Consider the following 26,629-nt stretch of genomic DNA (forward strand, 5'->3'; position numbering starts at 1 on the left):
TTCAGCCAAACAATATGAATAACATGTTTTAGTTACATCAACCTGTCTGAATCACATAGTGTTAATTTACACTCAGAACGTCTCACACACTGTTCAGTGTTTTACATGCAGCAGCTCTGTCCCTTGAATTTAAGTTCACTTCAGCTCAGTAAACAATAAAATTATGATTAAAAGGCTTAAAATTGCTCTGGAGCAATGAAAATGTAAAGCCTGCGAATAAGATACTTGCTTAGAGCTTGGCTTCTGTAACAATGCAACTAATATTCATACATTTGAATATATCAAAGATCTGGATACATGGCAGGAGGGTTATATATATATATATATATATATATATATATATATATATATATATATATATATATATATATATACAATACAATGTATGTAAGCAATAGATATTATACAATATGCACTCTACATGTTTGGCCTGCAACTGAGATTGTGATAATGCCCTTTGCCCCCTGACTGTGTTTTTAAAAGTATGTACAGTATAAACAGTATTTTATAAATGTATTTAAATGTGGAGTATGCATGCACACACACACACACACACACACACACACACACACACACGCATGCGCGCGCACACACACGCACGTGTGCGCGTGGAACGCGTGTGTGTGCGCGGGACATGCGTATACGTCTGTGCGCGTGGAACGCGTGTGTGTGCGCGGGACGTGCGTATACGTCTGTGCGCGTGGAACGTGTGTGTGTGTTCTGTTCCACTGTGTCGTCACAGAGCAGCTCATTAATTGTCTGATTGTCTGAGCATTACCTCTGAACTGGGAACATTTCAGCCACAGAAGAAAAATGTTACTACTTCAACTTTACACTATGGAAAAATAGCCAAATTCTAAGATAGCCATGCACGGCAAAAAGAAGATAAAAGGAAAGGTGCCTCGACAGAAAGAGGTATGGATTGTATTTCCATTGTTTGCTACAACTGTACCCCACTGCAACTAAATTTCAGAGATAAATATACTTTTTATTCCAATACATTAATTGTACAGCTACAAGTAGGCTACTAAGTTAATTACTTTTCAGTAGGTGTCGATGGATTAAAGATAGACAGCTAAGGTTGTATCTTTAAATAACAACGTGGGATGTATTTAAGCGTCCAAACTGCAAATGTAACAATCATTAGTACAAGATGGTGTTTTCACATGTTATGTAACCTTAGTCAGCCTGTCGAGTCTCTTACAGCTAATGTGAATGCGTTAGCAAACCAAAAGCTAATTTGCAGGTTCAATATTTAACACTAAAGTTGGCGTATTTCTTGCTTGTAGAGTAGCCTATAAGAGCTGATCATAATGTCAGTCTTATCCCATGACCACCTGAGTTACCTGTTAATAGCAACGTTGCTGACATGTCCAGAAGCTGTTTCTTGTAAAGATATAGAGATGATGCACATTATTGTAATATACTTAAGACACAACATTACTGAATCCAAGGCTTCTGTTAATCCAAATTGAGGAATAAATGTAAGGTACTCGAATAGCACTTAATACTTGCTTATAACGTTACTCCACCTGATTTTAGAGGCAAAATACAACTTTTTACTCATAACATTTATTTGACTTAGCCTACTTAATAGTTACCTTGCAGATTCAATATAAAATCAGTTCAAATTAGCTCAACCTTTACCAGCTGCAACATTTAAATTAACTTTAATGCATCAGTAGTTACAGTCCAGTAGTACAATGTATACAATTCTGAAATGTACTTTTACTTAAATTAAGTATATTTTTGTTCATCATAACAATATTTACTTAAGTAGGATTTTTGAATGCAAATATCGGTTATCATTCTCATTAACTGGTATATACAGGTATATACAGTATATATATATGTATATATACATATATACATATATATATATATATATATATATATATATATATATATATATATATATACGTATATATATATATATCTGTATCGGCCCTAAAAAAAACAATTTTGGTCGACCCTTACTCTTCAGATTTAGAGTTTACATGCAAAACACACGGACAGTTCATAAAATATGATGCATTGCTTTAGCTTAAACAGTTTATGTGGCAGTTAAATCTAGTTTCACCTCAATATTTAAATACAGCTGACCTGTTTTTTTAAACATTTTGTTTATTGAGTTTTACATTTTTGAAAGATGAAGAAATTTTTTTTTACATAAATTAAATAAAAAATGAAATACAGCTTAAATGTTAGTCCATCATAATGATCTAATAATATGAACACATAAAACTGACATGGACCATTCTGCATTACTAGTACTTAATTCTTTATATTCTGTATTTTTATTTAAGTAAAGTTTTGAATCAAGGATTTTTAATTTATAGTATAGTGTTTGTATTGTTGCTTAAGTAGATAATCTAAATGTTTGCTTTATGATCAAGAGGAGAAAGCAGCTTTTTAGAGCTCCGCAGCCAAGAGGCAGGTGCCCCCAAACAACTAAATTAACAATTGCGAAGTTGTCCGATCTTTTACAGTCATCACAATATTATATGTGGTCCACAGTTGGACAACCATTTCTAGCAGTACCTGTATCTTACAGTTTGCTGTATGTTTCCCCCCCAACAGAATACAAGTGTCAAACAAAGCCCAGATGAAATGAAGAACGAGGCAGAACATGTCCAAAACCAGGAGACAGGTTCAACCTCGAGACCCTTCAGCTGTGAAACTGAGGAGCCGAATATATCAGAATTTGCCGACATCCTTGTCAGAGAGATACTGAATCGAACTTATGACAATATGAAGGACTGGGATGCTGATGAGAGCTTTAAAATTCATGCAGATGAATCCTCAGTGGCTCATCGCAATGAAAGGGTGAAGCGGCAGTTGAAAAGGTTATATGACCTCCGCCGAATGTTTGCAGAATGGCAAGAAACACCAGAAGAAGTCACACCAGAGAGTTTCCCGGACAACTGGATGGATGCAACACCAGGACCTTCCTGTGAGACCGCTTCGACAGAGACAACTTCTATACTCAAAAGCTTCCTCAGCACTTGTAAGAAAATGAAAGAGAAAGTGAATATATTCACGTCAGAACCAGGTAAAAAAGAACCGACTTGTGAATCAAAGAGGACATGGAGTAGGTGGTTAACGTCAGAATCAGGAAAAAATAAACCGCTGGCAAAAGAACAGGATTTGGATGATTCAGCCAGGTCAGAAAGCAGTGATTTGTTTGATAATGTGGAGCATGAGGACGCCAAACCAGAGGCAGAAAAAGTACCCCAAGACCTCATCCAAAAGATGGATTCATCTGACTGTGCATCTCCAAAAGGGATGTCTCCCACTGCCTCAGTCATCTCCAGTGAGAACATCATGACTGCTGAGGAAAAACACCTGAGCTTTGACCCTCTGGAGGTGGTTGATAAGGTGCAAAAGATTATCACACCAGAGACCAAAACAAATTCCAACAACCTGGTCACCGACATGGATGCAACACCAAAACCTTCCTTGGAGGTACCAGGAGCAGAAAAGTTCGGGTCAGACAACAGTGTCAAAACATCTGAAGACACTAATCTACCAAAACCTGAAGTTTCCGAGAGTACAAATAACAAATCTACAGGAAAAGGTTACAAAAATATCTTTACGAATGTTGCGACTGCATGTAAAAAAATTTGGAGACCAAATAAATCGAAACTAGGTAAAAAGGATCAACCTACGGAAGAACAGGATTTGGATAATGCTGACATGTCAGAAAGTACTGACACAAAATCGGTCTCTCCATGTCCTGAAGATGCCTCTCCGACTCCCTCAGTCAGCTCGACTCAGAACATGAGTGCTCCTGAGCAAGCAGACCTCAGCTCGGTCCCTCTGGAATCAGTTGATAAGCTGGAGCAAGAGATTATCACACCAGAGACAGAAGAAATCTCCAAAGTTACCCAAGTCCCAGTTGTCACACAAGAGGCAGAAAAAGTACCCCAAGACCTCGTCCAAAAGATGGATTCATCCGACTGTGCATCTCCAAAAAGGATATCTCCCACTGCCTCAGTCGTCTCCAGTGAGAACATCGTGACTGCTGAGGAAAAACACCTGAGCTTTGACCCTCTGGAGTTGGTTGATAAGGGGGAGCAAGAGATTATCACACCAGAGTCCAAAACAAATCCCCACAACCTGGTCACCGACATGGATGCAACACCAGAACCTTCCCTGGAGGTACCAGGAGCAGAAAAGTTTGGATCAAACAACAGTGTCACAACATCTGAAGACACTAATCTACCAAAACCTGAAGTGTCCAAGAGGACAAATAAGAAATCTACAGGTAAAGGTTACAAAAAGATCTTTGAGAAAGTCCCTTCCTCACGCAAAAACATTTTGAGACCAAATAAATCGAAACCAGGTAAAAAAAATCAGCCGGCGGAAGAACAGGATTTGGATAATGCTGACATGTCAGAAAGCACTGACACAAAATCGGTCTCTCCATGTCCTGAAGATGCCTCTCCGACTCCCTCAGTCAGCTCGACTCAGAACATGAGTGCTCCTGAGCAAGCAGACCTCAGCTTTGTCCCTCTGGAGTCAGTTAATAATCTGGTGCAAGAGATTATCACACCAGAGACAGAAAAAATTCCCCAAGTTACCCAAGTCCCAATCGTCACACAAGAGGCAGAAAAAGTACCCCAAGACCTTATCCTAAACATGGATTCATCCGACTGTGCATCTCCAAAAGGGATATCTCCCACTGCCTCAGTCGTCTCCAGTGAGAACATCGTGACTGCTGAGGAAAAACACCTGAGCTTTGACCCTCTGGAGTTGGTTGATAAGGTGGAGCAAGAGATTATCCCACCAGAGACAGAAAAAATTCCCCAAGTTACCCAAGTCCAAATCGTCACACAAGAGGCAGAAAAAGTACCCCAAGACCTTGTCCCAAACATGAATTCATCCGACTGTGCATCTCCAAAAGGGATATCTCCCACTGCCTCAGTCGTCTCCAGTGAACACATCGTGACTGCTGAGGAAAAACACCTGAGCTTTGACCCTCTGGAGATGGTTGATAAGGTGGAGAAAAAGATTATCAGACCAGAGACAGAAAAAATTCCCCAAGTTACCCAAGTACCAATCGTCACACAAGAGGTAGAAAAAGTACCCCAAGACCTTGTCCCAAACATGAATTCATCCGACTGTGCATCTCCAAAAGGGATATCTCCCACTGCCTCAGTCGTCTCCAGTGAGAACATTGTGACTGCTGAGGAAAAACACCTGAGCTTTGACCCTCTGGAATTGGTTGATAAGGTGGAGCAAGAGATTATCACACCAGAGACAGAAAAAATTCCCCAAGTTACCCAAGTCCCAATCGTCACACAAGAGGCAGAAAAAGTACCCCAAGACCTTATCCTAAACATGGATTCATCCGACTGTGCATCTCCAAAAGGGATATCTCCCACTGCCTCAGTCGTCTCCAGTGAGAACATTGTGACTGCTGAGGAAAAACACCTGAGCTTTGACCCTCTGGAGATGGTTGATAAGGTGGAGAAAAAGATTATCAGACCAGAGACAGAAAAAATTCCCCAAGTTACCCAAGTCCCAATCGTCACACAAGAGGCAGAAAAAGTACCCGAAGACCTTGTCCCAAACATGGATTCATCCGACTGTGCATCTCCAAAAGGGATGTCTCCCACTGCCTCAGTCGTCTCCAGTGAGAACATTGTGACTGCTGAGGAAAAACACCTGAGCTTTGACCCTCTGGAGTTGGTTGATAAGGTGGAGCAAGAGATTATCACACCAGAGACAGAAAAAGTTCCCCAAGTTACCCAAGTCCCAATCGTCACTCAAGAGGCAGAAAAAGTACCCCAAGACCTTGTCCCAAACACGGACTCATCCGACTGTGCATCTCCAAAAGGGATATCTCCCACTGCCTCAGTCGGCTTCAGTGTAAACACTGAGGCAGCTAAGAAGGCAGACCCAAGCTCTGACTCTCAGGAACAGGTGTCTGTGGAGAAAGAGGACGTCACACCAGAAGGTGATGAAGTTATTGCCTTAAAACCATTCAACCGCGGCTCATCACCACCAGCAGACCATAACACAGAACGTTCTTCAGAGAAAGACCTGGTCAGGAGTGACTCAACCCCAGGAACTTCAGAACAGGACAGACATCCCGAGGGTCCCAAGGAGGACAATGAAGCAGCAGTATTAGCCCAGTTCAACGGCCTGAAGATTATTGTGTACAACATTATCAAGGGATTCTTTGACAGCCTCACTGAAAAGTAGGTTATTTCATTTGTTTCACTGAAACTCTTGCAAACACTTGACATTTGTTGTGTACACTTTTGTTTTACCTTTGTTTCACTGAGCCTGTAAATGTTCTCATTTGTTCAGGTCATCGTTTCACTGTTTCATTTTGTTTCACTGTTTTTTTTTTTCTATGTAAGGCAAAGGACGGAAATGCGCAAAGGCGTTTATAACACTGATGTGAAGAAAAATCTGGGTGGCATGTGTGTGGAGCTGCTGAGAATTGCCATAGAGACAGTCACTGATACTGTATCACAAGCCATGAATCAACCTGCTACCCCGCATGGTACCTTGACAGAAAGGAAACCCACCTTATCCCAGAAGTTGCCCTCAGAGACTAACAGTGAATTGGTTGTCCTCATGGAACAAGGCCTCCAACAGAGTTTGACAAGTATCTTTGACCAGGCTTACTCTGAAGTGATCGCAGAGACAGCTGTCACACCCAAATTCACGACGACCCTTATTGGAGTGATCACTGATGAAGTCAACTCTGTTCTGTCAGAAACCACACAAGGCTTCTCTTCTGTCGGTTCTGCTACCTGCTGCAGGTCCTTATGTTGCAGAGCCTGCAGGAAGATGATGGTTGTCCGGGTATTAAAATCCCTCCTCACACAATTCAAGACAAGGAAACATTCAGATTGTGAGAAAAAAGATGACAGATCGACCGATGAATATACCACCCAAGCCCACATAAAAAAGGGGCCATGGTGGAGTGGCGTTCTTAAAAGGCCTAAAAATAGGGTCTACCCAGTTTCAGACGGACAAAAGGACAGCATTTCATCAGATGAACTAATCAGCTCGGGGCGCTCCAGTAAGGTGTACACTCCTCTGGAGTTAGTAAATTATGAGGATGACACATCAGACAACTGTCTCAGTCAGCTTGACTCAGAACATGAGTACACATCAGAAGATGACGAAAACAACACACCTCCACACGCCATCACCAAGGAGGATGAGGTTATTGTCCCAGATAACCAAGAGAGCCCAATCTTGTGCGAAACGCAGACAGAGGTAAGGAACTTTCCATGACAGGCTGGTGAAAGGTCAATTATACCCAGAATTGCTACAGAATCCACCCAACATACTGTGTCTTCACCAAGTTATGGATCCATACACCTGGGAAATAAAACAATTGGACCAGATTTAAAGTTTAAAAAAGGCCATGTTAATCAAAAATAAGACACAATGAGTTCACAGTTCAGCTACATGGAGTAGAACGGTATTACTTTTAACTGTTCAATTTTCATACAAATGGTCATTAGTATTTAGTTTAGGATCTGAGGTTGTGGAGTGAAATGTCTTCAACAAAATCAATTTGCTTTCACTTGTAGACTACTCCTGTTGTCTGTATGCTGAACTATACAGTTCTTCATTTTAAGAATGTAGTACTTACCCTGTTGTTTTATTTCAAATATCCTAAAAGGACCAGAAGAAGGACCCCACAAAACCATCTCTGCTGAGGAGGATCTGGCTGTTCTGCTGTCGGAGAAGCCGTTCTGATGAGTGACTCCTCTCACTCTCTGGACCCCAAACCCCTTTCTTTTCCTTTTCTTTCTCTCTCTCTCTTTACTCCCTACCCCTCTCTCATTTAATGTAATATTTCAAGCATTCTGAAGTCGCATTGTATGACGTACATATCTATAATTGGTGTATTACCTCCAGGAGATGGTTGGCATGCCCCCAGTTTGGAGAAGCAGACAGAACCGACAGAAGTTAAGCAATGTACTGCTGTGAATGGGGGCATGTTAGCCACCAAAATAAGTCTCACCTAAGATAATCTACAGTATATAAATGTAAGTGCATGCTATGTTTATATTTCCAACTCTTAACCTTGCTGTTGGAAAGTCCTTTCCTTTGGGACCACATTTTCTCTTCCATATTCCTTATGCGCTGGAATTTGGAAGAAATAAAAGTAATCCCAAACGCAAACGAATGTAGTATACATATAGCATGCATCTACACTGTTGTAGATTATCTTCGGTGAGCCGCTTTTGAGGTGGCTTGAATATGTTTTTACATACTGCCCCTGTACACAGTAGTACCTTGCTGCCTCTGATTCAGGACCTCTTTCTGGTTCTCCAAATTGGATGTGCTCCGACCGTCATCTACTGAAGGAAATACACTGACTCTGGATAACTACCTCATGCATCGCCACTTCAAAATACTTGAAATAATCCTTTAACCTATTCCCTCTCTCTTCTTCCTAATCCCCCTCGCTCTCTCTTTCCGAGCACGGTGGTGAGCACAGTGGCTCACAGCAAGGTCCTGGGTTTGATGCCCGGGGTCTTTCTGTGTGGCGTTGCATGCCCTGTTCGTGTCCATGTGGGTTTCCTCCGGGAGCTCCGGTTTCTTCCCACAACCAAAACATGTATGATCAATTATAAAATATATTCTCACATGACATGTGATATGACATGATAATTGACAGCTACAGAACGTCATTTTTTTTCAATTACTATTTTTCTGGTCAAGAAATAACTTAAAACCTTAGAATATAGTAATTCTTAAAGCCATACAACTTTGTCCTGAGAAGGTCATGTTATCATATTAAGTGCTCCACTGATTTAGCACTCATTTAATTAAAACTTGAATCAAATGCAGCTTGACTTGATTGACTCAAGTGTGCAGATTTAAGTTTTTTGCTAGTTACAGCTAATTAAGCCTGGAGCACTGGCACTCTGAATTACCTCATTGTTGAATTAATCTATACAAATAAACTTGCCTTGCCTAAATAACAAAAACAAAAAAATGTGAATGTTTTTACACAGGGCACAGTGAGCTCAAAGAGTATGAAAAAGATGTGAATCTGATATAAAAACTGAAAAAAACAAGCATGCTCCTCAAACTGCTTAAGACCATTCCTGCCAGGTTTGAATGGGTTGGCCCACAGTAGTAGAGTGACAAAAACTATATTGCAATGATTTCTAAAGTTTAATAAGCCAGTATTTGGACAAACTGGAATGTGAAAAAACATCAAATTAAAATAAGAAATAAGTCATTATGTACCACCAAAAATAAAAACTGAAATGGGAAGACGAACTTTCATTTTTCAGAACTGTTAAGTTATGGAATTCATTACAATAACTCCAGATCAGTGCAGCAATTGATTGAACGAGTTAAAGATACATCGTCAGAAGGTTTGTACTGGTTTTGTAAGTGCATGTAGTAAACTGTATGTACAGTATGCATGCATGTATGTGTAAACAAATGTTTGATTATGCATTTTTGCAAGCTTAGGTGTTTTATTGGGGACTCTTGGAAGGTTAGTTAAATGAGCTAAAAATAAATAGATATTCAAAAAAATCTCAATGAAGGGAGTAATATCTTTAAAATGAAAGTTGTACTTGTAGAAAAGATGCCAAGGAGCACTGAGGCTGTTGCGGCGGTCCAACACCTTACTAAGACACTGTGTATTGCCATCTGTGCACATATGCTGTGTATACACACAGTGGTTTACAGCGCTGTGTAGCTCAGCGACAGTAACAATGAACCACATGACACAGAGGATGTTTTGATAGATTTTTTCTCGACTTTTATATTTTGAAAAACAAACAAAAAATAACATATTAAATAAAATTTACAGTAGACATATGCAATCATTGTGCACTTTAACTACTTCTTCTGATACGTTCTGCACAGCTGTCAACAAAAAAAACGCAAACACAATGGGATGTTGGGGTGGAGTGAGGGGATGTGGGGCAGTTGTGAGAGAGAAGGGAGGACCAAAGAAGTAAGGGAAAGGGCAGTAAGGAGGAAACAGGAGAGGGGGATGAAGAGGGAAGGAGTAAAGGAAAAAGGAAGACCTAAATGTTTTCACTCAGGGGAAAGAAAGACAAATCACTGAATATATAGATTTATTTTATTCCTTACATCACTTATATAAATATATTGAATCCCAAAAAAAAAAAAACTTCTGAGAAAAAAAAAAACAACGAAAACAGCGCATTACAGAAACCCACAACAGCAGTAAGGCAAACAGAAAGCAAGAAAGAAGAGAGCAGCGAGAGAGTACATGAGAGCGACAGAGGAGCAGAGAAAGATAGGAGGCAGTATGAGACATGGCAAGAAAGGAGAGCCGAAAGCGGTTGGGAAAAGCGAAGAGAGTGCGCAACTGTGCGTATGAAAATTCATAAATATGTGAGATTAAGAGACGACTGGGTGACGGAAAGTTGAAGGCGAGAAAGCATTGGCAGGAAAAGGAGGAAAAGGAAGAAGGGTTGGAGAGCCAAGGGAGGAGGAAAAGGTTTGACTGAGGTCGACTGTCCAGTGTGTTTTTGTTATGTGCTACGTGACCCTGTTGCCTGTGTGTGTGTGTGTGTGTGTGTGTGTGTGTGTGTGTGTGTGTGTGTGTGTGTGTGTGTGTGTGTGTGTGTGTGTGTGTGTGTGTGTGTGTGTGTCCTTGCATGTGTTTTTGTATGATGGCAGCACACATTCCACGGCAACAGTGAAACACATGCTCGCGTGTCTTGTGTGCTCGTCTGCTATATAAATACAAAACAAAAACAATGGATAAAAACAAACAGATCATATTTAAAAACCAAACACCAGCCACCTCATGATTCACACCTTCTTCCCTTTTATACATTTGACACATCATTTAACTCAAGTATTTTTTTAGTTTTGTTTTGAAATTGTACACTTAAAGCAGTCCGCCTCAGTCCTCCTTCCTTTTCCACCACTCCACCAATAGTCTCTCTTTCTTTCTGTCTTTCACTTTCTTTCTTTCCTTCCGCCTCCCTTTAACCTTTCACTGAGAACTCGCTCTCTCCAGCACACGCAGGTCATAGTTCTTTTTGGCGGCCCTCAGTTTGAAGAGGCTGGCCCCGCTGTTGTTAAGTTTGAAGGAAGCACTCTGGGCAGCCATGGTGCTGGGGAACACTGCCACTACTGTGTAGAGGTGAGCCGGGTCGTTGCTGTCACACTTTGCTCCCACGCTAACCCCGAGCCCAGCAGTGGCTCCCGGCCCTACAGGCCCTGCACTGGGACAGGGGCCACAGCCTCCTGCTCCTCCTCGGCCTCCCTGGGGCTCCTTCAGCCACTGGATCTTGGCACCGCACATCGACAGCTGGTTGAAGAGTTTTTCAGCCTCTGGACGTGAAATCCCCTCTGGCAAATCTGTTACCTCGAGGACTCGACTCACCACTAGGCAAAGAAGAGACGAGGAGAGTCCGAGAGAGAGAGAGATGTTAAAATGCATCTGTGAGCACATGTCAGTATACACTGGGTAGCATCACAGTATTATGGCATACCAAGGTATTTATCAATGCAGTATGATTTTCAAAAGAGACAGAAATGCTCATCTTTTTATTAATCTGATGTAGGCGATGTAGTGCACAGCACAAGCCACCAGAGTTCAGTCTGTCCTGTTCTGGTGACTGTAAGTGGTGGGGATGATGCTTCAGGACCAACTAGTAAAGGCCATACAGGCCATCAAGGTCAGTGTCAGCAGGGGAAAAACCGCAGTAGGGCCAGAATATTTTTTACATCTAACTCGGTGAGTTAAAGCTAATTTTGACCAAACCAGACTTGGACAAAGAGGGTTTGGTGAGTTTTAATTTGTTTCTGTCCAGTTTGAAAGAAGAGTATTTTATAACGACTTAACAAGGCAATTAAGCTATTATTTTCAGAAGGTGTACGGTTGTATTTCTTTTTAATAAGGAAAATAAGAATATTTCCCTTTATACTTTCTTGGCATTTTGTGAGTTTATGAGACTAAAAAGAAAGCTTGTGGAACGTAACGTAGTCATGGTCATATAATATACCGTCATATAATGTACAGCCCGGTAAAATGCCAAGATGTTTAGGTATGAAAAAACAGATACCGCCCACATCAGATGGAGGAGTTTGTGAGAAAAATACAAGAACGTAAGCAACATAGGACAATTTATACAATCTAGGCACACGCTCTGCTGCCCTTAAGTATCTACTTACACATTTTCACACATACACCTGAACATCATTAGCAAAGGTGCTCAAATGAGAACAGAAAGTACCTCTAAATTCTCACAGAGTTCTTTGAAAATACAAGACCACATTAGAGTGAGTAATACCTGCAGAAAAATATAACACTGCTAGATGATTTCCTGGCCTGTGATGATGCATCTCTAACTTACCAACATCAGTGGTGCCGAGGTCTGTTGAAGCGGATTTGAGTGTTTGTTTTTTCCCTCGTGCCCCGTGTTTCATTACTCCTTGGCCCTGAACGCATAACAAAGATCTTATGAGGCTTTATTATTACAATGCAGTTCCACGACAAGACACTGGATGGTGGTGGAAGCGATCAGTTAGTTGTCACTGGAAAGCCAGCTCACAGTGTATTTTGACTTCCATTTAAAATGTATGGAGCTTTATTACCTCCTGGTTACACAGTATGCAGCAATGAAGGATTTCTAACTATTTACAAAAACAAAACAATTTTCATTCACAGAACCAAGATATCCTGAGGGGACTAGTTGGTCGGCAAAACATTTATAAGTTACATTTTCATCTATTTTTATAGCTGTGTCACACTTTGCAAGTAACCAACCTGCAAGGGTAAAGGTATGAATCAATAATCTAAAAGTGTAAACTAGCAACGTCAAATTTAAACTCTAAAGAAACTCTCTCGACAGAAAACACAGATGCTGGCCTGCTGGTATATTTTATTACATTTTTAGAGTGGGGAATTCATGACATGATTAGTACAAACATCTGCAGGACTGACCTGATGGGAGCTGTAGGAGGACTGGCCATGCATGAGAGGAGGACACAGGCTGTACTGGAGAGGCTGCCCCAACAGAGAATAGCGCCCATCACCTAAACAACATAAATCACAAGTTAAAATCAAAAATAATCCACCCTGAAAATACTTCAATTTAAGAGTTGTAATGCCCCACTAGAGTGGTCTGATAACCTTGTCACCAAACTTTCTCTGTTTCAAGAGACCTGGCCAAGAGGACAGCATAAGAACAGTGTTATAATAATGAATGCACTTGGTCAGAAAGGAGATGGATGATAATGAAGATTTTTGGAATTGGCAGAGATTTCTTTTTAACACAATATGGAAAGTAAAAATAAAAACCATGCCAGGCTAAAGCCATTAGAAATGAGTCAAAGCAAATGTAGAATAATACAACAGTATCTTATAGACAACCCGGTAAAAAAACTGCGTCATTACGTGGACCATAGAGTGATGCAAGACTGTACTTTTACGTGTAATCACACATTCCAGACAGTGGGTCTATTTATCAGTAAAAGGTATTGTGGCTCTGTGCAAATATGGGTCAAAGGACAGGGACGAGGTAAAGTCATGTGTGGGTACAGGAGGTTTGACCCAGTGGCACAGTGCCAGTCGTGTGAACCTGCTAAGACTGTTGGCTCGGGGCCAAAAGTCACCTGACGCAGTCTAAAAGGTCGCTGTGGCACAAGTGTAAGCAGTGATTCAAGCACACAGCTGTAACAATAGTTAATGTTTATTTGCCTGTAAACTTTGTTAAGGATCAATCATTTATTTTTGTAGTTTTGGCCATAATTGCTAATGGTCATAACTGGATCTGTAAACACGTTGACAGCAGGTTTTTGAGAGACTAGATATAAAGATGGATGACATCTGTACAAAAGTGAAGCCAAAATGTTCCGGATACAGACGTTGAAATCTTCCTATTTTGCAATTAGTTTCTCAATTAGAGATACAGTGTTATTAAAGTCTCAACGGACCAATTGTGATTCAATCACAGCTATCAATCATGACGTTTCACCCCATTTTTATAGCACATTTTTATAACTAATGAAAACTAAACTTATCAGAACAAATAACACTTTAACAAACAGAACGATCTGAACTACCTAAAATGACAGAGACCATCTTTGGAAAAAAATGTATTTGACATATATCTTGTACTTAGCTTGGCCCATGTCCCATTCCCTTACATGGAGATGTTTTGGCTTCACTCCTGCATCTTTATATACGTTCCATGATTTGAACCTTCACTCTCTTTGTTCATTTGTACCTTGAGCTGGTCCTCCTGGCCGGGGAAACTGGGAAATGAGGGGTAATGGTCCCAGGCCTGGACAGACGCTGCTGACGCTGCCGGAAGGAGACGGGGTAGGGGACTGAGTGGGGGAGGCAAGGGGACTCGTCAGCTGGGTACTGGCCTGGTCACAGAGAAAAAAAGCATAGAATATATAATAATACAGTATATTCAAGAGAAGTGGAAACCTGACATTGCAAAACTATTTAGAATAATATCCTTGGCATAAAATAAACAGTTAAACATGGAGTGCTTTTTCTCCCATGTTTTCAAAAACACAGAAACAAAAATGATTAATCAATTAATGACAGTCCCTCCTAGGAGCATTGTCTGTGCTAACGTTAGGTGCAACATGTTCAGCGTTGTCTGTGCTAACGTTAGCAGCAGCATTTTTAGCGTTGTCTGTGCTAACGTTAGCTGCAGCATTTTCAGCGTTGTCTGTGCTAACGTTAGCTGCAACATGTTCAGCGTTGTCTTTGTTAACGTTAGCTGCAGCATGTTCAGCGTTGTCTGTGCTAATGTTAGCTGCAGCATGTTCAGTGTTGTCTGTGCTAACGTTAGCTGCAGCAAGTTCAGCGTTTTTTGTGCTAACGTTAGCTGCAGCATGTTCAGTGTTGTCTGTGCTAACGTTAGCTGCAACATGTTCAGCGTTGTCTTTGTTAACGTTAGCTGCAGCATGTTCAGTGTTGCCTGTGCTAACATTAGCTGCAACATGTTCAGTGTTGTCTGTGCTAGCGTTAGCTGCAGCATGTTCAGTGTTGCCTGTGCTAATGTTAGCTGCAGCATGTTCAGCGTTGTCTGTGCTAATGTTAGCTGCTGCATGTTCAGTGTTGTCTGTGCTAACGTTAGCTGTAGCATGTTCAGTGTTGTCTGTGCTAACGTTAGCTGCAACATCTTCAGCATTGTCTGTGTTAACGTTAGCTGCAGCATGTTCAGCGTTGTCTGTGTTAACGTTAGCTGCAGCATGTTCAGTGTTGCCTGTGCTAACGTTAGCTGCAGCATGTTCAGTGTTGCCTGTGCTAACGTTAGCTGCAGCATGTTCAGTGTTGCCTGGGCTAAAGTTAGCTGCAACATGTTCAGCGTTGTCTGTGTTAACTTTAGCTGCAGCATGTTCAGTGTTGGGGTGGAGCGGAGGCTGAAGAGCTCCGGTGGGAGGTGATTTTTTTACACAGCCATGCTCTTGTCCATGTTTCCACTCAGTCGTTTCTTAGACTCAAATGTCGCCGACTGTATGCAGCAACAACTTATAATCTTGCTTCTCATCGGTTTCATTTATCTCGTGTTGTGTCCTGTGCATCAATATTACGGGCCGGGCAGGAACTCGTGCAATGAGCAACGTTCCGCACAGAGTGCAAAGATAAATTGCGATTAATTGCGAATTGCAGAATTTTTCTGTAATCAATTAATCTTAATAACATGTTAAAATCCCGGCCAAATATAAACATGAGTTATGTCGTTCTCATTGCGCCTGTTGCTCGCTAGGGGGGCTGCTAGTAAATGAGTATGCACATTAATGATAGATTTGTGAGGTACAGCCTGGATTCACAAGATCCTTCACATTCACTCATTTACAAATAACATTGCACTATTTTTGTGGGGCGACATTATTTGTAAATATATGTGTATTTGTGCGCACCTGCGGAGTGTTGTCTGGTTTATAGAGCTCTCCTGGCTTGCTGGGCCTCTGCTCTATGCTGTAGTACTTGCATGCATTCCACTGGACCAGAGGAGGGTTCTGGGAAGGCTGTGGTCCATTTGGGACGCTGAGCTGCATGACCATCACCCCAGGGCCAGGAGGTGGTACTCCTGAGAGAGCATAAAGAGAGACAGGGACAGATGTAAATAAACCAGTGATATGTATTTAGGATTTCTACTAGAACATGTTTACATGCGTTAATGTTCAAAAGACACTTCATTTTTCCGTCTGTCTGAATATGCCTGTATCCATCATCTGTCTGAAATGCTGTTTTATCGTCTGTCTCTTTAAGACCCCCTCCCCTTAATTTGAATTTAACATACAGCTGAGTAAATAACACAAGAAAAAAGCAGAGGTTGAAAAGATAAAGTGACAAGCACTACGATCATCATTTACTTAAGGCCAAATAGGAGCACAAGGCCTTTCTGGGTTTAAAGTGATTTCTTCAAACATTTCCTTTTTAAGGCAATTTGTGTTTAAGTTCAATGTGTTGATCTTGTGTACCGCTGTCTCAACTTTACCCTGAATACCTTTCACCTATTTTTTTAAAGGACAGTTGCAACCTTGATATCACGGAATAGGTTACCTTTATTGTCACAGTACAATTAGGTTAGGTTTGCAACTTCTGCACTGATGCTATAATAATAAATAAAATTAATAATACAAATAAGTTAAAAAAAAGAAGCAATAATGCAACAATAGAGCTATAACATTATAAACAGTAACTGTGAAATGTAATATGCAAACTGCAAAAGATTCCAGGCATTCATTTTTTTGGATAAAACTATTTAAAACTAAATTTAAGAAAAAGCTGAAATCACATTAATCTAGTGATCCCAAAATGTTTAATTAACGGTCACTTGACAACCTCTTGACTCAAAGTCTCACCTGAATATTGCTGCTGCAACTGTTGAGGGTTGCAAGGGGACGGCGACTGTGTGATTTGATACTGCTCAGAGGTGGGGGGCTGCAGGTAACCTACTGACGGGCTGCAGGATTAGACACATACAAAGAGGAAAAAAATAAATGTATGGGGAAAGATAAGTTACACACACATACAAGAGGATAGATACCCACACAACCCATCCAGAAGATTAAGAAGAGAGTATATGTCAAATGTGTTTACCAAGGTGTCAAGTTTAAATATTTAGCAGTCATCTGCTGAGGCTACATTTGGTTCATGAGAAGAATGAAGAGCCACTCAGAGAAATCACAAATACATTACTATTAAAAACACATTAGAGCTTCTGTGCTTAATTTATAAAAATAAAAATGCTGGCCAAGTTAAACAATATACAACTTCACTGACATGAGGAAATGCTCTCACAGAAAAGTTTATGTTTAATGCACAACATATGGGTTTTTTATACTATTGCCAACTTATTTGTATGAATATGATGTACATACCTTGTGCTATTCTGCTGTGTGGGTGTGATAACACTGTAGTAGACGGGCATGGGCCCCTGGACAGACTGGCTGACTGGCACCATCACCTGCTGCTGGTACTGCTGCTGCACCACCTGCTGATTTTCATTTCCCACTGGTACCTAGAAAAGTGTAAAGGGTCAAGAGAAAAGTATCGGCTCATATGGAACATTTCTTAATGTATAACGTGCCGCATTTTCAGATTAAAAATGAATGCAGAGAATGTGATGATTGAGATGGATTACTTTAGTATTAATTTATACATTGTTTTTAGTATAACACTACATATTATACCTTTATGTGTGCAGCAGATGGAGCTGTTTAACCTTGCAAGATTAGGCAAATAGGGCTAAAATGTTTAGCTCACGAGGCACAATCAATAACACTTGTATCCTTTATTAATATGTCCTTTAGCTGTCCATACCTGATATGATGGCATCTGTGGGTACTGAACCATTATGCTCTGCATTTGTCCTCCCATGCCTGCCCTCTGGGAATTGAGCAGACCAGGGTTTTGGGGCTGCTGCACTGCCATCATGCCCTGGTAGCTCGGCTGCTGGCTGGGCATCATGGTTTGGAGACCTGATAGCAACAGACAATAATTGGAGGAACTCAATTAGAGGACTGTGATAAAAAAAGAGTACAGTACAAGAGAGAAGAAAAGGAGATAAAGGGTAGTTGTGCCTTTGTCTTTGAGGGTGAAATGACTATATAACAGGACAGAACTAGAGTTGACTCCAACTAAAGGAACAAATCTGAGGCAACTTGAATGATGAGTCACAAAAACACAATACATTTCTACGGACTACCTTGATAGTTTTTTAGGTTTGTATACTGTATACCTTTTTTTTATTTAAAATAAAGGATGTTATTACCCCTTTATTTGTACAAAAATCAATTGTTTCACAACCCAGAAGTATGATGTACTCTCAAGCCAAAAAAGCATCACATCAATTACAATCTTTAACAATCATAGCTCACGAACGTTTTTTTTATACTTTTCTTAATATATCATGACCTTTAATCGCATATCAAACAAGTATATTATATATATATATATATATATATATATATAATATAATATATATAAATATATGATTTTATTTATACATGACTTTATAGGCACTGTAAAGTATATTTTCCTGCATGATTTACACATTTTGCCTTACAACATTCAAGTGAATTTTTTTTTCAGAATTTCTGAAAATTAATAAAAAATAATAAAAAATGAAAAATTAGAATAGCAGGGTTATATATATACACCCATATATATATATATATATATATATATATATATATACCCAAGTAGCAGCCATGGATTGATGCAATGACACGCTGACCACAAAGTTCATGATCCATCTGGCAGACCTACACTATAAGCCAGAGTTCATTCAGGTTGTCAACAATCTATCTTTCACTTACTGTATAAACACACAGCCAACCTTGACAGACTCCAAATGAAAGAGATTGAGGGATGAAGCTGTCACAGATTTCCAGGAAGAAAAAAAAGAAAAGCGCTCTATTTTGGTCCGAGCATATTTGATCTGGCGGAACAATGCAGGGACAAGGTTGTTTAAAATCAACCTTTCACCTGGAAGATCTAAACCCAAGTATGATTTAGCAGTTCTTTGCTGAGGGAACAACAAAATACAGTTATAAAATGAAGTGGACTGTACCCGTGTATTGTCTAATACATTTTGGAAAGGGCTCCAAATTAAGAAAAAAATTATTTTATTTTTTTTATAGCTTTATTCTGATTTCTAGTGATACCATACCCAATATAAATATGAAATTCAAAAGACACACTGTACACAGCATAACAAAATGTACTGACCTGATTGCTGTGTAGGTTGAGGCATGGGTTGTGTGCGCTGGGCAGGATAAGACACCTGGTGGGTTATGGGCTGGGGCACACGGTACTGCTGGCCTGAGTTGGGATACTGACCAGGAGAGTAGTATGATACCTGTATCTTTAGAGAAATTAACAAAAGTTTAGAGATGAATAAATACAAAAATAATGATGAGAGAGAAATGTTGATGAAACAAAGTGACTTAAATTAGCAGTCTTAAACTCTGAGACATTACCAGGGAACCCCTGCATGTATTTCAATGGCATTGACAACACAAGATTGCCGCTTTATGTGTTTTTAGTATCATATATCACTTTAAGCAAATTAAACCTGCAATAACTCCCATATTGGCCACTTGGGGGCAGTAGAAAAAGGCTCTGAAAACATTACATAGCATACAGTTTCCTAGTTACACAACCAGCAGATAGGAAGCAACATTAGCATTCATTAGGAATCAAGTGTCTGTCCACCTGATGATTTTAAGTCCAATATTCATTTAGTTATGTTTGTCCTCCACTTGTCAGGGAAAAAGTCGCTTTAGCTTCTAAATGCTCCACTATTTTTACTAGCTTGTCTGCTGTTTGGTACAGAACACAGTGTGCAGTCAGAGCACAGTAAACAGCTGCCTGCAGCGTCCGAAAAACAACGACACAGTCGACAGACTTATGAGACTGGTGACAGTGAATTAGGTCAGTAAAATAACTGACCAGAGAAAGAGAAAAAAAAAGACTTGACGCCTTTGTAACGTTGTAGTTTTATAACTACAAGCAACTGCTTGCCCATAAGTAGTCATGTGATCGATTGTTAATAAAGTATTAATACCTATAGAACTCAATTATGTGCTTCCTTCAGTAAGTGTTCAACAGTGAAGTGCACAAACTAAAATGTTCAATAGAAAGCATTTAACTATAGACAACATCTACAGAGGTCCAGGTGTTGAAGATTGATGCAACTTGCGGCTTATACAAGTGGGCTAAATGTAGCATGCAGAATTTACAAAGGACACATCAAATGGACGGACCAGGAGGAAGTTGAATGTTAGGAGGATTGATAGTTCCTGCCTCCACCTTCATCTACATACATGACAACACTCAGCCCATCTAGAAGCTGAAGCGGTGTCAATATTTGCACTCCTGTAACACTGTCTACCACCCACACATTGAACAACACACAGCATCTTGTTTGCCCAGCAAATGCTGTTTATACAAGTATGGAAATCTGAAGATTGAGAATAATATAGCATGGTGTGTCGAGTGGCAAAGATGGCGTCTGTATAGGCCAAAGCTTGGAGCTACAAAAGAAAAGCACAGAAAATGAAATCTTTATAATAAAAACTGAAAAAAGAGACAAGATGGATAAGTCAAACAAAAAAAAAACATATTTTAAAGTGCAGTAGCATATCAAAACTGTTTGTAAGTTTGCAAAGAATGGGTAGGCCTACAGATTTATGATGAAGTTATTAGTTATTAGCAAGTGCATGTGGAATGAAAACAAAAGTACGCCAGTTAGACCATATGATGATAAAAATTGTCAAATTGATAAATAATTGTCTATCGTATCTATTTTTCTAGATCATTTGTATCACAATGTTGAAAAACTGTCTTATAGCCATATTTACAACATTTAAACAACACTTTACATTCTGATCCAAGCATGTTATGTTAACGTTCTTAATAAAATAAAAAGTACTTTTCATTTGTTAACACAAGAGGGGCATACAAACACAGACTTTATCACATGGATATTATAGACTTTTTAATTACAAGAAAACATATTGTGATATTTATTGTTATCGAAAAGTAAAATGATCTATATTGGGATAGAAGATTTTGGCCATTTCCCCAAGCCCTTTATCAACTACTGGTTTGCTCTGCTGTCTGAGTACTGTACAACGTTCACATGATTCCAGTTATCATTGTCTACTCTCCATCACATCTACTGTAAAAAAAAAAAGTCTGCATTAGGGAGATGCTACAGATCCTAGATCCCCTTCATAAGAGACACAACTCGGTTGCTATTATTATTACTAAAGAAAGTAATTTAGTAACTTCAGCTATTAAAAACTCTACTAAACAGACCATCTGCCTTTACAATATAGCCCCAGAGCAACATTACAGGGCCTAATGTCTCCCACAGGGTGTTTAATGGCTAGGTCAATTTAGTTCTCTCTGCTCAATAGAATTATAATAACTGCTTTATAGATTCAAGCAAAAGCCTGAGGGAGGGAAGGAAGAGTGTGAGTGACAGAGAGTGAGAGAACTCATTATTGTCACCACCTCTGCAATTGGAAGAACATGACAGACGAGCTGACTGACTGAGACCAAGCTTGTGGAGTTGACACATGGCATTCTGGGTGTGAGGCCCGAATTCCCCCACTGGGTGAGTTGTGCTACTTTACAGGAATCACAACTAACTCTTTGATTTTATAAAAGAAAGAGCTTTTAAATGAGTAGTATTTATGGCATTTATGCATCACTGGATAGTGTTTACAGCAATGTGTCATTTTACGGGTTTATAGTTTCCTTTGAAGATTCCTGGAGACAAATATGTAATTTGAAAAAGGTCATTAGTAAAGCAGAGACGGTGTTATATTGGTACAGTTACAATTAATGGCTAAGCTAGTGTAACCTTGTCTTGTAGTCAGTGCACAGCAGACAAAGAGGTGTGATGTGAGACCTATAGCATTACCATCAATCTGCATTTGTATCAAGATGAATGAGGTTGTATTTTTGTCATTTTTAGGGGATTTTCTTGTAGTTTTGCAGCCTGAGGCCAGGGGTGTGCCACAGCTAGAAAAATACTAAGTAGAGAGGGTTTATTTGCTTTGGATAGAGGATTGGACAAGTTATTTCCTTGTACCAGGAACCGGTTACTCACTGGAAAACAGTGTGACGTTTAACTGTAATTGCTGCTAGTCAATTAATATTTTATAGAAACAGAAAACATAATTTAGTTGTGATGTGTACCTCTTAATCCAGCATCTATCAGTAGTTACTTCCCTGTACACCTTTTCTGCAAAGGAAGATGACTAAGTTGCACTTTTGTGTAACCCTTGTTTACAGCTTTGGAGTTCCCTGGCTATGCACGAGATGAATCAAGAATCATTCTTTGTTTTTGCCATATAGTTCCTGTAATAGAAAACCACCATAAGACTGTCATATCACTCATACGTGCAAGAAAACATTTGTCTCTCTGTACTGTATCTGTATGTTCATCAGGTGCAGCCATGATTACACTGTGTACCCTTCTCTATCATCAACAAATCTTTACATTAACACTCATTAATATGAGGTGTAAGGAAAATGATCCTCCACAGTGGTAAAAATCTCAGGAAGCGGGAACAGTCTGATATGAACTGAGATGAGTGTCAGCGAGTTTGAAATAAATTAAATTCTAAAGGAGAAATTCACTCTCACACATACATAACATTAATGGAAAAAACTATGTGGATTCTTCCAGTACACATAGCAGCACCCCCCAATAAAATCAACAACACTCAAGTCCTCTGTTGCCAGAAATGATAAGGATAATGTCAACTGTTCCCGCTGATAACTGTTTGTCTAATGCAGTAATGTGACCGTTTTGAATGTGGGGACCAACAAGCTTTCTGCACGTACATCATTCTGCACAGTGAAGCGACTAACATCCAGGAAAAGTAACTTAAATTAAGATTTTAATACAAATGTTTTTCTTAATTATATTTATGTCACTTTTCAAGTATCCATCCTGGATATTAATCCATGTGAATTCTGCAGGCCTGACTTGTGATATAAAAGAAGGTTACAGTGTTACAGCATATCTTGTTGACCTGGGGCCAATTACTATTATGCTGAAAATACAAAAGTACATTTAAGTATACATATTATTTCACTGGTATAGTTCCATCAATTTTTGAGAAATATTGTATATATGTGGGAATCCAACCACATTCAAACAAAACCTAAAACCCATGTGTGAAGACGAACTCGCAGCCTGTGGAGATACCTGTTGAGGTGGAGGGGGCTGCATGTAGCCTTGTGGGGGTGGTGGGGCCTGCATGACAGGCTGGGTAGGAGGAGGCGGTGGAGGTGGAGGATGGGGGTGTCCAGTGGCAGGCTGGTAGCCAGACGGAGGCGGCATAGGCTGGCCAGTGGTAGCCATGATGTATCCAGTCTGAGGAGGTGGGTGCTGGGACAACACTGTGGGAGGAGCCTGATACATAGGTGGAGGCTCAGGGTTCTCACTGGAGCCCTGCCGACTCAGTGTCATTTGGGTAAATTGGGGTGCCAGCTCTTCTCCCTGGGAAGATTAGGAATGATGTCACTAGTGGGTTTTGATTGCTACTACACTAAATAAAAGTACAACATTTATAGTATGAATCTAGACTACATAGTACAGTACTCTAAAAACAGTAGAAGGCATTGTTAGCATTATTACATCACCGTGTGCAACATCTAGAGATATATGAAGCTATAGGTCACAATCTAAAACTTTATAAATGCAGCTTTATATATCTGTAGATTCATTTATAGTGAGAGCGCATGAGATATGAGTATTAAAGGACCACGGTGACATTTTGGAAAATATCTACCATCTTAAAAAGAGTCTGATAAGAGGACTGATACCAATTTCACCACTTTGCATCCAATACAAGAAGAATGTGTTTGGCAGTCCTGTAGAAAGTCAAGGCAACTCCTAGACGTAATGGTGGCTAGATTGTAGGGGCGTAACGGTACATTTAAGTCACGGTATGTACCTCGGTTTTGAAGTCACAGTACAGGACAGTACGGTTTATAGTTAAGGGGCAAAACTAAAAAACTGCAGGTTTGTCAGAACGAACATAAGTTATAAGTTTAACAATTAAACCCAACAGTTGTAAACAGGTATGAAACATACAAATAAAATGTAAAAAAAAAATACTGCTGCAATTCTCCAGTAAATAATATACTTCTTAAATAATTGCAGCTGCAGTATTAACTTAGGTTATAGGTTCACTGTGTACAAAAAGGTACTTTTGTGGGAATTATGGGGGAATTTGTTGACCTATACATTTTTGGAATCTGTAGACACTTATATGGCAAATACATAAAATACAGAATTTCAGCTACCTTGGCCTCTAAACAACCTAAAAAGTGAAGTAAACCATACACAAGTAGTTCTCAACCACAATGCAAACTCCCAAAGGATGTTCATCACATCGGCATCAGGCAGCACAAGAAGCAATCGCCGCAAAATGTGTTTTGAAGAAAACAACCACAAGGAGGCTGACACACTCATGATATGCTTAGCAGCACCTGTCACACAGCGCTGCCCCTAAGCATGGATGGTCATCTTGGGCCCAGATACAGATGTCTTAGTTCTGGCTGTTGCACACTACAAGAAGCTCTGTAGAAAAAGTGCAATACATTTGGCATCAGGTACTGTTGAGATTGAGCCAATCAGGAAAGCACTGGGACAAGAGAAGGCAGGAGAGGAGGCACTGGAGCTGACAATGTTGGAAGATTCTCCAGAATCAGCAAATTTAGATGGTTTCAACAATACATGAAGGCTGACAGGGACATCCTCTCTGCCCTGGTGAAACCCTCTGATGAAGGCGACGTGCAACAGGAAGTAAAAGATGCCCTAAAAAAAATTAGTGTGCTTAGTGTACTGCCCAAAAGGCATCGATATAAAAAGTAGTATTGACCTATGGTTGCATCTGTTCTGCAAGCATCTGGCTGAGAGCCGCAAGCTGCCACCCACAGTCGGAGCCTTTGCAGAACAAGTTGAACGTGTCCGGGTCCAAAGTAGGATGTAGTGCCAAGCGACTATGATGAGTCAAAAACCTTTTGACCCACTCTAACATGGCTACTACCAAGACCCCAATGGCAAGATACTGCCTATTACAACAAAGGTTGCACCTGCACGACAGGCCATTCGAGAGTCAGGTGAGTGAGTAATTTTATTTTTGAGACAGGGACAATGTAAAATAAACATAAACCCTATAAATAGGGAGATATGCATTGTAGCGTATTTTTCGGATTATAAATCATAGTTTGGCACGGGGGTGCGACTTAAACTCTGGAGCGACTTATGTGCCCGGGCTATTATTTATCTCAGTCACGCAAGAGACTAGGCGTATATCAGCAATCGTCACACACACACACTTCAACCAATCAAAATTCAGCGGGGGCGGGTCATGGCAGAAGTGCATTGTGAAAAAAAAAGATGCTACCTGCTACTTCCGTACCTATGAGTTGGCGGAGTTGTTCAGAAGTGACACCGAGGAAGAAGAGTTCATTGGATTTAGTGATTAGAAGCGACAGATTGTTTGGTAAACGTATAGCATGTTCTATATGTTATAGTTATTTGAATGACTCTTACCGTAATATGTTACGTTAACATACCAGGCACGTTCTCAGGTCGTTGTTTATGCGTCATGTAACGTACACTTATTCAGCCTGTTGTTCTCTATTCTATTTTTATTTTAAATTGCCTTTTAAGACAAAATGTCTATTCTTGGTGTTGGATTTTATCAAATAAATTTCCCCCAAAAATGCGACTTATACTCTAGTGCGACTTATATATGTTTTTTTCCTTCTTTATTATGCATTTTCGGCAGGTGAGACTTATACTCCGGAGCAACTTTTAATCCGAAAAATACGGTACAAGGTAGTAGCTAAAAAGTTATTTTCCACCCATAGGTGTAAGCAGGGCTCCAGATAACCTTTTTCAGTAGGAGCACTGTGGCCCCCAATTGAAAATTTTATGGGCGCAACCAGAAATTTTAGGGGCACACACTGTGAATCAATAAAAGATGCAGAAATTACAATGTTCTTTATTAATTACAAAATCACTGTCATGACAGTACAATATTAATAAATTATACCATACATTCAGAATAAGGGTTGTGACGGGACAATACACGATACTGAGTCCACGAGAACGTGACACAACAAGATTTTGACACTATTTTAAAATGTCAGAGGGGTTGATTTCTGCAGAGAGCTGTGGTGGTGCTGCAGGTGTCTTTGCATAGTACTTGTGTTAGCCACGGGGTAGCCTACAGCATTAAAGGGCTCCGCCTCGCGGCTGACAATATACAGCCACTGCTCTATGAGTGAGCGGGACAAGAAACGGTGTGACTGTCACTCACGTAACATATGTTTCCATTTTATAAGTACATCGACTCACACCCGAGTTTTCTCCCGCTGTATATGCTTTATATGAACCACATTTACGGACGGCAGAGACAGTCTGTCGGCAGCTCGTCACATACGGAGACTTCGGGTCCGTCAGGTCCCGACACTGTGACTAGTTGTGGGAACTCACGTTATGTGTTTGTGTTGCAGTGCTGACGGCACTATCTTCTTACACTGCTTACATATTGTTCATTTTTTATCTGTTGCTGTTTGGCCACTTACATATTGATATGGCAAGACATCTGGTAGCACGTGCGC

General features: G+C 40.1%; 1 protein-coding gene across 9 annotated transcripts in view; it reads right to left on the minus strand.

The window, feature by feature from the left end:
- Nucleotides 1-9,893: 9,893 nt before the first annotated feature.
- Nucleotides 9,894-26,629, minus strand: part of r3hdm2 (R3H domain containing 2) — a 74,324-nt gene continuing 57,588 nt past the window's right edge. For all 9 annotated transcript variants that reach the window (XM_083938363.1, XM_083938367.1, XM_083938364.1 and 6 more), the window contains 10 exons: nt 23,196-23,489; nt 19,196-19,331; nt 17,786-17,943; nt 17,344-17,483; nt 16,825-16,925; nt 15,877-16,046; nt 14,220-14,364; nt 12,935-13,026; nt 12,345-12,429; nt 9,894-11,373 (listed from right to left, as the gene is read on the minus strand). In XM_083938363.1, coding sequence (XP_083794489.1) covers nt 10,979-11,373; nt 12,345-12,429; nt 12,935-13,026; nt 14,220-14,364; nt 15,877-16,046; nt 16,825-16,925; nt 17,344-17,483; nt 17,786-17,943; nt 19,196-19,331; nt 23,196-23,489 — 1,716 coding nt within the window. In that variant the 3' untranslated portion in view covers nt 9,894-10,978. The remainder of the gene's footprint in view (nt 11,374-12,344; nt 12,430-12,934; nt 13,027-14,219; nt 14,365-15,876; nt 16,047-16,824; nt 16,926-17,343; nt 17,484-17,785; nt 17,944-19,195; nt 19,332-23,195; nt 23,490-26,629) is intronic.

Source organism: Echiichthys vipera (genome assembly GCF_963691815.1).
Source record: "Echiichthys vipera genome assembly, chromosome: X".
In the NCBI taxonomy this organism is placed as follows: Eukaryota; Metazoa; Chordata; class Actinopteri; order Perciformes; family Trachinidae; genus Echiichthys; species Echiichthys vipera.